The sequence below is a fragment of the Macaca thibetana genome, chromosome 18 (assembly GCF_024542745.1).
Source record: "Macaca thibetana thibetana isolate TM-01 chromosome 18, ASM2454274v1, whole genome shotgun sequence".
Taxonomy (NCBI): Eukaryota; Metazoa; Chordata; class Mammalia; order Primates; family Cercopithecidae; genus Macaca; species Macaca thibetana.
This window is the reverse complement of record NC_065595.1, coordinates 5,088,994-5,103,099: the sequence shown is the minus strand read 5'-3', so window position 1 is coordinate 5,103,099 and position 14,106 is coordinate 5,088,994. Positions and strand designations below refer to the sequence as shown.

At 33.7% G+C, this 14,106-nt stretch overlaps 1 protein-coding gene across 4 annotated transcripts in view; it reads left to right on the top strand.

Moving 5' to 3' along the window:
* ZNF407 (zinc finger protein 407) overlaps positions 1 to 14,106 on the top strand; it is a 460,325-nt gene that overhangs the window by 275,978 nt on the left and 170,241 nt on the right. For 3 of the 4 annotated variants that reach the window (XM_050768239.1, XM_050768240.1, XM_050768241.1), the window contains one exon: positions 4,897 to 5,017. In XM_050768239.1, the coding sequence (XP_050624196.1) occupies positions 4,897 to 5,017 (121 nt within the window). Of the gene's footprint in view, positions 1 to 4,896; positions 5,049 to 14,106 lie in introns of all 4 variants that reach the window. The other variant, XM_050768243.1, reaches the window with a different exon arrangement.

Here is a 14,106-nt window from a genome sequence, read left to right as displayed (position 1 = left end):
TTGGGACTACAGGCGCCCGCCACCGTGCCCAGCTAATTTTGAACAAAATGTTTAAATTGCTTGACCACTTAGACTTATATTATTAAAAGTAGAAGATTTATACTACCTACCTAAGTCTTATTTATACAGCTACCGTAATCATAATTGTATTTTGGGGGTATAAAGATGGCACACAGACCAATAGAACAGAATACCATCCAAAAATAGACCTGTGCATCTATTTGTCAATTGTTTTTAAATAAGGCACCATATTTAAAGATAAATTTAACAAATGATGTGTGAAACCCTAATGGTAGAAACGTCAGAACACTGCTGAGAGAAATTGAAGAACACCTGAACAGGGCAATGTACCAAGTTTATAGATCAGACAATTTAATATTATTAGGATTTCCATTTCATTCTCATCGATCAATCCAAATTCCATCAGGCTATTTTTCTTAAAGATGTTGACAAGCTGATATTAAAATTTATACGGAAATTCAAAGGCTTGAAATAAGTCACCAACATTGAGAAAGATAGGAGGATTTACACTTCTTGATGTCAAGACTTCTTATGAAGTTGCAGTAATGAAACTCTTCTGGTATTGGCATCAAGATAGTCAAATGTTTGTCAGTGGAAGACAATGGAGATTACAGAAATAGACCTATACTACATGGTGAATTGGTTTTTTTTTTTTACAAAGGAGCAAAGGCAATTTAGTTTTTTCAACGTTCTATGTTGGAGCAGTTGGCTATCTATGTGCAATGAAAATGAATTTTGACCCATACTTTGTACCATATACAAAAATTAACTCAAAATGATCATAATCTAAATGTAAAACTTAAAACTATATAAATTCTAGAAGAAAACATAGGTGAAAATTATTTCTGACTTTGGATTAATGATTTCTTTGATATGACATCAGTAGCCTGATTTATAAAATAAAAAATAACCTGAAAAATTATGTTGATAAATTGAAAACTTTGTAAAGTAAAACTTCTCTTTAAAAGGCACTGTAAACAGACTTAAGATAAATGACAAAGTACATTTAAGTGACCAATTTTATAAATAATTTTTATCCAGAATATGTAAAGAACTTTCAAAACACAATCCTGAGAAAGCAAACAACCATTTAAAAATAAGTCAAAAAGTTGAAGCAGATACTTCCCCAGTGAATATAAAGGTATGGCAGGTAAGCACATGGAAAGATCCTTGGCACCCTCGGAGGAATGCAGGTGTAAAGCGTTGACTACAACAAGTGTTGGCAGGGATTTGAAGCAAGTCATACATAGCTGGTAGGAATGTAAAATGTTCAGACCACTTTGTGAAACAGTGTGGCAGTTTCTTACAAAACAAAATATATACCTACCATATTATACACATATACCTATCATCCTCCAGGATTTACCCAAGGAATGAGGAAATATATGTTCATATAATGACTGCATGTGAAGGCTCAGAGAAGATTTATTTGTTGTAGTAGCCGAAAATGGAAACAACCCAAATGTCCTTCAGTAGACAAATGGATGATCAAACTTGGTACACCCGTATAATGGAATACTACTCTGCAATGAAAATAAATGAAGTATTTATACTCATAGTAGCATGGATGAGTCAGAAAATAATTATGCTGAGAGAAAGAGTCCAGATAGTAGAGAATTCATACCATAAGTATGTAGGTACATAAATTTCTAGGAAATGCTAACTAATATAATGGTGACAGAAAGCGTGGTGGCTTGACAAAGGGATGAACAGGGAATTGGGAAGTTAAAAGGAGTCCTTTTGGGGGTGATGGTTGTGTTCATGATCTTGATTGTGGCAGAGTTTCATCAATAACAAAACTTACCAAATGGACGTTTTTGTGTGTCAATTACGCCTCATTGAAGCTGTTTAAAATGCTTTATACATTCGGCCTCATATGGGCAGTCTAGACAGATATAAGTCAAGTTAGTAAAATAATTTATAATAGGTGGCATTTTATCTAGACCAGTGCTTCCTTTGTGTTTCTGTTTGTCATGTGTACTGCACTTTGACATTGGTGTGCATTAAATTACTATTTATTTGTTTAAATGAACAAAATCAAATCTTATAGATGCTATGTGTGGGTGTTCATATGATTTCATGATACAGAATATTCCTGTGTCAAATTTGAATAGCTTCAGCTATTTTTTATTCTTATGCAGTATGAATATCATATATATTTTCCATCAAATTAAAGCAAAATCTGCCATCATCATAAAAGTAAATTTGTGTGTAAGTCATTTCAGTACAATTGAGCTGTCTATAGCAATTTAAGTCATTTGACCAGAGGTTTAGAGACTGAGAACAAAGAGTTATTCAAGCAGACCTTGGGTGACCACTTGAATAGGGTACTATAGATGGGATTTATCTTAAAGACAAAAGGCTGAAAGAGACAAAAATCCCTTTCAATTCAGATTTTTACTCTGCTTGGTATATAGTCTTTAAAAAAAAATAAGTCAAATATTTCCTGGTAGGATCTGTTAAGTGATATCTTTATGTCATATTCAGTAACTATGCAAAACCATGAATTATTTTATGTTTGCTAGCTGTTCATCTTTTTCCTGGTTATGAGCTCTTGATGAGAAGCATTTGTGTGCTTCTTTCATCTTTGGCAGAGACTTGTTGACAATTATCAGTGTTTAGGCAGTTCTGTCATCATAATGATAAAAGCCACTGGCTATTGAGAACTCTGTGTTAAGTATACTCTTTCCGTATTTTTTGTTGTCTTTAATCCTCACAATCACCCTGCATGTTTGGTGGTATTATTCTCTTGATCTTGTTCAAAGGGTCTAACAGGTAGCAAGTGAAATGTGGCAAAACTAGGATCAGAATTGGAGTCCATCTGGCTTCATCTAACTACTGTGCTGCAATAAGAGAGAAAATACCACCAAATGGGTTGTATATGGATTCAGTTAAATGTTACTACAATTATGTGTAAGCAGTATAAATAGACATAGAATGTAGGGCGAACTTCTAAACGTTCTAATTTTCAGGACAGATATGGTTTTGTTGATAGCCGAACTGATAGAGAGTAATTTTAAAGTAAGATATTTTACTCCTCATTTTCTAAGTAAGTCAGTATACTCATACAGCAATCACAAAAACATGGAAAGTAAGAAATAACAAGTAGAGTTATTGAACATATGTAAAATTAATCCATCTTATATGTAAAATTTGCCAGGAAAAATGTTGAGAACAATATTACTATAGATTTTTTTTTTTTTTTGAGAGTAGGGGAGTGAGGTTTTTTCTAAATCATTACTGTCTGATACAAATGTAATGTGATGTATACATGTATAATATTGTTTCCTGGTAGCTGTATTTAAAAAAAAGAAAACGTAACAGGTGTAAACATTTTTACAACAGTTAATTTAACCAAATTCAAATTATTATAATTTCTACATCAAATCAATGTAACATTATTAACAATATTTTTGTTATAATCTTTGTACTGCGATTTTGAAATTTGGTATTTTACAATTTAGAACATCTCAATTCAGAGGCTAAATTTTCATCTGAAATATATGGTCTATATTTAGATTTGATAAAAGTTACACTTCAAAAAGTAGATTCACATTCCCAAGCTGTTCCAACCATATTTAAACATTTTTTCAATAGCTCAGTCGAGTATCAGTTTTTACATTTAAATTTACATTAATTAAAATTAAATATCCTTGTTTTCAGTGCCTACCAGCCAATGCAGCTACTGGAATTAAAAGCTGATAAGACTTGATGATTCTTTGAATGTGTGTGGGATGGGGAGGAATTATTTAAAGGAGAAGGAGGTGTCAAATGAAGAAAGGAAATACTTTGTTGAAGATACCAGTATGCTATTTCACTATCTTCCTGTCCTTGGCAAGCCATGAACTTCTCATGGGTAGAACGGTTACATTTTATAAGCACGTTCACACACACACACATAGTCAAGCATCACATAACCTTTTGGTCAATGACAGACCACATACACAATGGTGGTCCCATGAGGTTATAATGCTGTCTTTTTACTGTACCTTTTCTGTGTTTAGATGTGTTTAGATACACAGATACTTATTATTGTGTTACAGTTGCCTACAGTATTTAGTACAGTAGCATGCTGTACAGGTTTGTAGCCCAGGAGGAATAGGCTACACCATCTAGGTAGGTGTGTAGTAGGCTATGCCATCTAGGTTTGTATAAGTGCATGCAGGATGTTCTCACTACAATGCAATCGCCTAATCATACGTTGCTTAGAACCTGTCCCTGCCATTAAGTGCTGCGTAGCTATGTCTGTCTGTCTATTTAACTATGTCTGTCTGTCTATTTATGTGTCTGTTATATCTACACAGGGTTGGTATATTTTAATGTGGTATTAAATATTCTAAATATTTCTTTGAGGCCTCTTTTTACTCAGCTTAATACAGTGGTATTTTTTGTTGCTTCTGACACTTTTTAAAGTGGTGCCTATTTATAGCTTGATTTTATTTATTTTTCTTCATATCTAATGTTAAGATTTTACTCAGTTTTAAATTATATATTCACGGTATATCTCTGTTATATGCCTATCCTTGGTTTTAACCTAAGATTTTTTTAATGGCTCTGATGTAACATGGTTTATTAAACCATTATAAATACAGTGCTGAACCATCCATAGAATTTAGATTCCTGTTTATGTAAAATGAACCTTAACCATATAATCTATACTTTGCTGACGTTCTAATATAGAAACAAAAATCAATGATATCTTCTAATTTTCTCACTCTGAGAATAAATATTCAAATGTCCTAAATGTGTGGAGTCCATTGAATCATATTCTTGGCATTTCATGAAAATAAGTGTTTTTTAAATTGTCAATGCCAGGTTTATTCCTTCATTTCCAGTTACTATTATTCATCTATAATATTTCTTGATATATTACAGGAGAAAAACCTTTCAAATGCGATGAGTGTAACTTTGCCTCCACAACTCAGTCCCATTTGACTCGGCACAAACGTGTACACACTGGAGAAAAGCCCTACAGATGCCCCTGGTGTGACTACAGGTAATGACTCATCACTGAGCAGTCAAATCAGGTGGGCCGCCATGATGGATTAAAAGCCTGTTAAATCCCAATTAGAAGTATAGTTTTTCTAATCACCATGAATCCATATATTAGGTTGGGAGCTAATTACCTAATTTTAGTGACTTTTAAAAATAAACTATATTTTAAAGTGGTTTTAGGTTCACAATAAAATGGAGAGGATGGTCCAGAAATGGGTCGTGTATCCCTTACCCCACACATGTAGAGCCTCTTCCGTTATCAACATTCTGCAGCAGGCGGTCCATGCGTTACAGCTGATGAACCTGCATTGACATTTTTCTCACCCAGAGTCTATACTTTCAATTGGGATTCACTCTGGATGGTGAACATTCTGTGGGTTTCGACAAATTTATGACATGTCTCTGCTATTATAATATCATGCATAATTTAGTTACTGTTTAAAAAATATAACATTCTTTTCCATTTTCTATAATCTTAACATTTAGATTTTATACTTTTATCTTACAACTGCTTTTCCACTGATTTTATTGCATTTCTCAAAGTAAGAAAACCATTTTAATTAATCAGTTATTCAACCCATTTATGATATCTTGTCTAGACTAAAGCACTCATTTATGGCAATGAAGATGATACAAGAAATTATCCTGCCTTTAAGGATATAGCATAAAAAGTGACTCAATATTTATAAGTAATTATAATACAGATTTGAATGGGAAAAGAGAGAGGCCAGGGGAGTACATAAAGAAGGATTATGTTGAACCCAGGTGAAGTTCTCACAGAGGAGACAGCATCTCAGCCATGGCATAAAAAATGGTAAAATTATTTCCAGGACCCAATCCACGTGCGTTCTGAAAGGATGAGGAGGGGTTGACACCTCATAGCGTGTTACTGCTGAAGGCATCTTGGGGCTCATGGATGTTCAGTGCACTCACTTGCATCCACAGTGGCCGAGTGATGTCTGCCAGGTCGCAGAGTTACTTAGTGGCGGCAGCGAAGCCTTGGTGCGGAAGAGTATGAGATAGACTCAGGCAATGCTAATTCGTCCTCTCAAGTACTTGATAAGGTATGTGTAGAGAGGCATAGTGGAAGATCAGGTGGAGCGTAGAGCTTGCAGCCAGGTCACATTGTGCCTGAAGCCTGCAAAAGTGAGATTGGACCCCATGTGGTGGTCTGTGGGACCCCACATAGTTTGCAGGCAGCTGAATGACATCTGTCTTAAGAAGCCTCACCTCAATGATGAGAGCCTTCCTTATCCTGAAGCTGAAGATCTCCATTGTGCTCAACCCACATGATGACATGAAATTGAGGGTGTGTCTTTAAATGCAGCCCACTTTTGTTGACTATTATGTATGCTAAGCCTGAAACCTTTAAAAAGTTAGGTTTTTGTGTTCCTGTGGATCTAGCCTATGCATTTAGCAAATATATTGCCATAATTTCTATTATCAGCCACATTATTGCATTAAGTTTTATGTGAAAGGTCATCATATAGTACAGAGATATTACAGATATATTTCATTCATTAATTATTCATTCATTCAACATTTTATGAGTTCTGTCTTCGCTTAACACTGGATTGGTGTTTCTTGGAAATTTGGTAAAATGGTGATCTAATTAGAGGTAGACATAGAAATTCTATGGTGCTTATAATACGGGTTCTTTAAAAAACAAACATTATTAAATGTTCTTTTTCCTTATTAAAGAGATCATGTAGTAGTTGAAGTTCCTGTAAAACACAGAAAAGCAATTAGAAAATTATAAGAATTTCCTTTCATTTTCCCCCTTACCTCTTAGGATTCTACCCAGTCAGTTTTACTGTATGCATGAGGTTCTTACTGCTGTTGTCGGTGGGGAATTATTTTGTTTCAGTATATATATTTTTTTATACTTAAAAAATTATAAATACCTTTCCATGTGAATAATTATTCTCCTACATAACTACTTTATAGTCTTCAAACTTTTATTTTTAAGCAGTAGGATTCTGATTTCAAACAAGATTATATATAAAATTCCACAAATAAAACAGAGAAAAGCGTTACCCACTTATAAGTAGATTTAATCATTAAAAATCTGTATTTACTTATTGTAACATTAAACATAGCACAAGACTGTTTTGACAAGCCACACATTTTAAAATAGGAGGAATTGTTGATAACAATTGCCAGTTAGCCGCAGCATCCAGTTTCTGTGTTTGGTATAAGCACAGCACAGGGGTGTCATGAGGAGTGCAAGCCGTGTGGAGAACCTGGGCTCAGCACTGCTTAGCTGTGGGGCCGTGGTCAAACTATTGAGTGAAATGCCACTTTCTCGTTTGTAAATTGTGGGTTCTTAGTGGACCAGCCTCGTAGGATTATGGTGAATATTAGGTGAGAAGCACTTTGAAGTCACTTAGCCAGAGTCTGGCAGGTCAGTCACTTGCTGAACGTTCGCCCTGGTTCTCACTGTCATCTCAGGGAATGTTTTGTCATGGTTTCAGGTTTTCCCTCACCTTTCCATCTCAGGAGACTGCTCAACAAGTTAATGCAGGAGTGTCAATGTCCTGAAGGTCTTCAGTGTGTTACAATGTTGTTGTTAATACATGCCAATATGCTTTTTTTAAAAAACAGTTTTTGAAGTAGTTAAAAACTTATTAAATCCAAAATCAATTGTTGGATAATTGCTGAGAATACTTAACAGTTTCAAAATGCCTAGTTTTTAAACTACTGTTTTGAAATGAAATTTTAATCTGCACATGGCCCCAAGTTACATTGATGCACAATAACGAATTTATTAAGGTTTTGGACACATAAGCCATTTTCGGGCTTTTACCCTGAAAATGCTTATGCCTAAATCTTGTGCATGTTCCAGATTTTTTAAAATGCATTTCGAAAAGCACAATTTAAGGCTTTTGATAGTATGGCTGGAAAGGTGGTGATTTTTTTTCTTCTGATCAGTACTGTGCTTTGGTAGATTCATTTATCCATACAAGTATTTTACAGTATTTCAGGTTTTCTTGGTTTGAAAATATATTACACTTTTTACTAAGGTTGAGATCATATTACTCATCCCTTATTCAAGTTATCTCCCTGAAATAACCTCGCTTCTGTTTAGGACTGCATTTGAGCCAGCTGGATCCCATCCATGTTATACCTCTGTCAGGTACTACATTTAAAAGGATGGTGTTTTCTAAGTGTATTGTTACTGTTCTATAAATAAAAGACTTAAACAACATTGAAATCCAGTGATAGCTACCAAATTTCCCTTTGAAATGCTTAATATGCATTATAAAAGAGTAATTTTTAACCTTTATTTAAAACTTTTGAATAATTGATTATTAATGAAAGTAAATGGTTTGAACACTTTCTGTTCCTGGGACAGCTTCGCCATTCTGTGTACCTGTGAATAGGCTTCTTTTACTAGAGAACAAAAGGGAAGTTCACCTTGACCAGGAGTATAAAAAATTCGCAAAAGTTTGAATCACTTCTGACGTGAGAGAATATGAATGAAATATGGTTAGAACAGGTATCTTTACTTTCTTGTTGATGAAAAAAAGATTTAAAAATGAACAGATAGTTAAGATTCCAAATACTGTTTTTGTTGCATATGATAATAGGAACAGGATCCCGTATTCACCTCACATAAATGTATTCTTTCACAGCATAAATAAATTTGAATATGTTATATTTTCATAGATTTAATAAGTCTTTAAGATGATCACATATTTCCTAAGAAGAAAATTATTTAATTTATTTTCGTATTTATCTCACTGGTTTATTTTCATAATATTTTACTGCTCAAAATATGTAACTTCTACTTTTATGTTTTTATTTGTGTAATATCAATAGATAAAAATTATTCCTGTGGAGTATTCCTGTATTTGCCATTATTAACACTTAATTTACAGGCAGCTTACCATCATTAGAAACTGAAATATTATTTAAATTTCATTTGAAAATGTATTTCTCATTTTATAAGTTGAACGTCAGTGGAGAAATACTAGTAGTTATAATTATTCATGAAAAATACAAATATAGATTTGTTTACAAAAGAACTTTATAATTGGTCTTTTGAACCTGAGGCTATTTTTCAAGTTTGCATTATTAATTTAGGCAATGACATCTCATTCTATTTAAATGTAAACATGTACCCCCTTCATTAGCTTTTACTGTCTAAAATATCCAGAAGTCTAATCCATTACAAATCACTGTATTCAATCATTACTCCAAAACTTTTTTGCCATTTATTACTATTCATTATAATTTCAAAACACAAATTAGATTCATAGCACACTGGTCCAGAATATTATTTCTGTAGCAAATTCTTTAGATTTGTTTCTGCATTAAAATGAAAAAAAATAACATTTTTCTGTGTTTTTATTTTTCTTTGTTACATATCACCTCTGTATTAATGAGAATGAAATAGAAAAAAATTTAGTGTGTTATAGTAAGTAAACTTTGGAATAGCATAAAATTCCTACTTTCCGAACATAGGGTTTTTAAATATTGAACTATGTTCTGTTTCACTCATCACACTGGCTTCCACATCAGAGTGGATGTGTTTCACTTTAGTGGCCTCAGTTGGGATTTTGTTTATGTGAAACTTATCTTCCTATTGGCTTCCATTTCTTCTCTATGATTTATACGGGACATGTAATAAATGCATGTTAAACAGTAAAGCACTGATAAGTCATGAAAAGTAACATAGAAATACTACCTGTAGTATAAAAATATTAAGGGTAATGCTACATTGCACTTTAAATGATAATTTAGTAAATTGCAGAAAACTGAAATGTCAAGCCAGACTCTGACGGTTTTATCATCTGCATATTGTGTCTCTATTATTGAAATTGGGATAGCATCAGTGCTCCTTAAGTCTAGTTTTGGCCAGAGTTTTCCTTAACTGTGTCACTTCCTTAGTACTTCTAACCTTACATACTCTTTTTAAATTTTTTTTAACTTTCTACATTTTTCTCTATTTTTCTTCTTTATTCATTGCTTGACATCATAACCCTGAGTAGAAAGTCTGTATCTCGTGGAGCAGAAGAACGGAATCTGCAGTCCCTGCCTCATACTGAAGATTTACCTCGTCATTTTGCTAAATTTGTTGGAAATACACTTCGGGTGTTTTCCCCCCTGCTTATGGCTGATCTAGCTCTTAACCAGTGTTAATGACTTCTGCAAAATAGTTTTTGATCTCAAGAGGATTTTTTTTCTTTTTTGGGTGAGGGGAAGTCAAAAGATACTTGAAGTAACGTCATAACAGATAGTGATGCTCAACTAGGAATGTGCCTACATTTTGGAATAGTCTCCAGTATCTCTTTGATTTCATATCTAAACATTTTGTTGAGTATTTCTAATCAAATGTCTCAAGTTCTTACACGTGTGACTGACGCAGGGCAAATTTGCTGTTCTTTACCACCATTTGATATATGTATTGACATCCTTGAAAATTTTTGCCAAACATACTTTAAATTTAATAGAATTTTGTCTGAACTTTGCATATTGCTGGAAGTATTTTAAAGGAAGTTTTAAGATGCAATGACAAAAAAATTGTATTTATAATTTTTATTTCTCCTGAAAGTTGAGTTTAATGTTTTAAACATATATTTATCTAAATATCTCAGTTATAAAACATGTTTTTCATGTCATAGATAATAGTATACATTTCTATACAATTTTCTTGTATAAACACTTTATGTTGATAATGCATAGCTAAGTAATAAGGCAAGCCTTCTTAGGTATTGTGGCATTAAGAATTCAGTATACAATGGGATTCATTGTTCTGTTCTGCCACTTGTTTCAGCAGCATCCTGAGTTAGGGCGACTCACTCCACAGGGAATAATTTTCTTCTTTTGGATAATCTCTTCAGAGACTTTCCGTTTTCCTTTTGCTTCCTGTGCAGGCTCATAGGCTGTACCAGAAGAAGCAGTGGATAGAACCAATGTAGTTTTGCCCCTGAGTAAAGACAATGAGAAAAAATAGATCTTTATCTCTGTAGCAGTATATTTACTGAGAGAAGTGAAATTATGTATACCAAAATGAACAGTACACAATTTTCCGAAGAATTGGAGGTTGCATTTATTTCTTTTGGGTAAATTTGAAGTTCTTAAAGAATAAAGGGATCCCATAAAAATAATCAAAATGAAAATGTCTAGAATTAATATTAGATATACTTGAGATTTGAAGTAGTTTGATCAATGCTGCAAACCTGGTTTGATCAGAACAGACTGTAAATTAAAACTATTTTTGTCATTTAAAGTACCCGTCAACACGTTTTCATTATGTCATTTATCTCAAGTCTATATATCTTTATATTTTACTCTATTGTAACTGCCAATCTAGTTGATGGAATAAAAATACAAATGTCCCAGGCTGAAAGATTACTTTGAAAGCCTAAAATTCCACTTCCTTTCCAAACTTTGCTTAGACTAATAACGATTCCAAGGCCTTCTTCAAATTGCGATGAATTTCTGGAAGACAAACGTGTCCACTGAACTATCTGTGCAGTGCTTGTTCCTGGTCGCATCACCCCTTCCTGCTCCTCACCTGCACACAGTTCAGCCAGCCACAGGTAGATGTCAGTGTGGTGGCTGGTTTGCGAAGCTGTTTGGCCCTGGCAAGCATAAAGAGTGCTTTGAAATGTTCTCCTAGCTTGTGTCGTGATGACACTTGATGCCGGTGTACTATCTTTCACTCGGAGTAGAAGCTCCTGGCAAGTTTAGGCGGGATTTTTTTGAGGGGTTCACCAACACAATAAAATGAATGTCGTCTTAATTGTATCATCTGTTCAGACATTCTGTAATGAAGTGTGAAAGTTGTACCATGTATTAATCTATTCTTCCTTTTTTCAGACAGTTCTTTGCAGCAGAACTTGAGTTCTTCCTGAATGAAATATTTCCTATTTTTCTTTGCCCATTTCATTGGTGAATTTTATCTCATCAGTTCTAATTTTTCATTTGGTTTTGTATTTTCTGTAATGTTTTTTATCTAGTGTTACTTTCATATTCAGCTTGCTTTATTCATGATTTTCTTTCTTGCCCTCTAACACACAAGTACATAGGCTTTTTAAAATTTTTGTTTCAGCCTAGGAGGCTCTGTGCTAATATAGCACAAGCATTTACACTAGGCCTTTAGTTAATATTGTTACATTTTAATCTAAAAAAAAAAAAACACACACACACACACAAAAAAAACCTCACTTAAGTAAAAGATCTTACAAACTTGAAAACAAATAGATTCCAGAACATTAAAAATTATACATTGGTTCACATGTCTTTAAAAGAAAAAGAATCAGAGCTCTTACTTTTTGTTTATCAGTTACAAATAAGTTGCTTTGTTTGTTGATGTAGCTTAAACAGGCATTGAGATCACAGATTAATTAGAAGAGTCATTTTGAGCACAAAGTGACCATACATTCCCTCTGCTATCTCTTTAAGTAGAATCCAGATAAACATGTTTATTAAACCTGCTGTTGTTGAATCCCAAATCCAGTCATTATAAAAGGACCAAAGCTATCTTTGGGGATGGTCTTTCTACAAGGAATTACTATGGACAGTCCCTTGGGTAGTAGTTAGATATATCTGTATATATTGGGAAGAAAGAAAGGCCTTAGAGATGAAAAAAAATAGAAAAATTTTTGGGCAATAGTCTCTTGCATAATAAGTTATTCCTTAGACACTAGAGCTATTATCACACAACAAAACACTTTACTATGTAACTATCTGTGTCTTCTAGCAATAGAAGCTCTTACAGTGTAGCTTATTAGGAAAACTCTCATCTCCAGGAGGAGCTGACAGAAGTCAGAGTATCACCTATGCATCCCTACAGTGTGGAGTGGATGAAGCCTCAGTTGTGGATCTGAGAGAAAATAACACAATTTTTGCAAGTACTAATAGTAGAAAATAACACAACAGAATAACTTTGGAGTACATAAAAGTTTGACCAGTTTTCACTAATTCAGTCAGAATGCTAAGATACTAGTTATTTCATTTTATTTTCAGCTTCTTTGTTTCCACGTATTCTGAAATATTGCCTGCCTGGAGCCTGTAGAAAAAATGTGAAGGAAAGACAGAAAGACAAACTTGGAACATTTGGAAAATGGTGATGCCGTCGGTTTTGTGAAGCAGAGGAAGTCAGAGCAGCTTATGTATCAGCGTATCTGACTCATTGCGCTCCCTTCAGGCATGAGACGCTGCCTTCTGTGTGGTAGCATTTACTGTGTATATTTTGGCTTGTCCTTAATAATTTCTTCAAGACAATACTATATTTTTTATAAATTTTACATCTTTATCTTCTTAATTAGGGAATGTAACACAAATTTTTTGTTGGATTTTTTTCCTATTCATATTATTTTCCTACTTAACTATATTTATGAGAAGTTCTAGAAAAAGAACTACTTCTGAGGTTTTGTTTTGTTTTGGTAAAACAATGTTACGCTGTTGCTAACTGCAGAACTGCAGGTGAGCAATAATTCAAATAAACTAGAATTTGTTATTTAATGACATAACCTGATACTTTTCTCTGTGGAGAATTTTAACCTAATTTGATCTTCCGTCTTACTCTTTAGACTTTAATCTCTTAAACTAGTCCTCATTTTGTATCTTTAATATCAGCTAGGGCACCGTTTGGAGATCTCTGCGTAGGTCTTGAGTATATGTTCATTAATTTGACATGGTATTTTTCAATACATTTTGTTTCTTCATCTTAAATTACAACTTTTAACACATACATGAAATGTCATAAAACAAGAATTTTTCCATTGAGAGAATACATAAATTTCAAATTTTGTGCTTAAATATGGAAATTAATATTTTGGATTGAATTATTTGGGGGAAAAGTGGTTGACATTTGAATTTCATAAATTTGTTCCAATCTAAAAACCTCAGATATCTTCGTGTTAAAAGTAAGACTATGTTCCATTCTGGACTCCCAAATTACACTTTTCCTTTGATTTCAAGTTCTCTTTTTCACACGGACAAGCCTGGATTGTAGGTCCCGTGAGATTCTGTGGTAAAAGACGGCAGGAAGTCTGTGTGGGTTGCTCTCCACTGTCCGTGCTGGATGGTCTGTTTTCCTCCAAAAGTAGGAGGGAGACAGTGCAGGATGCTGAGCGG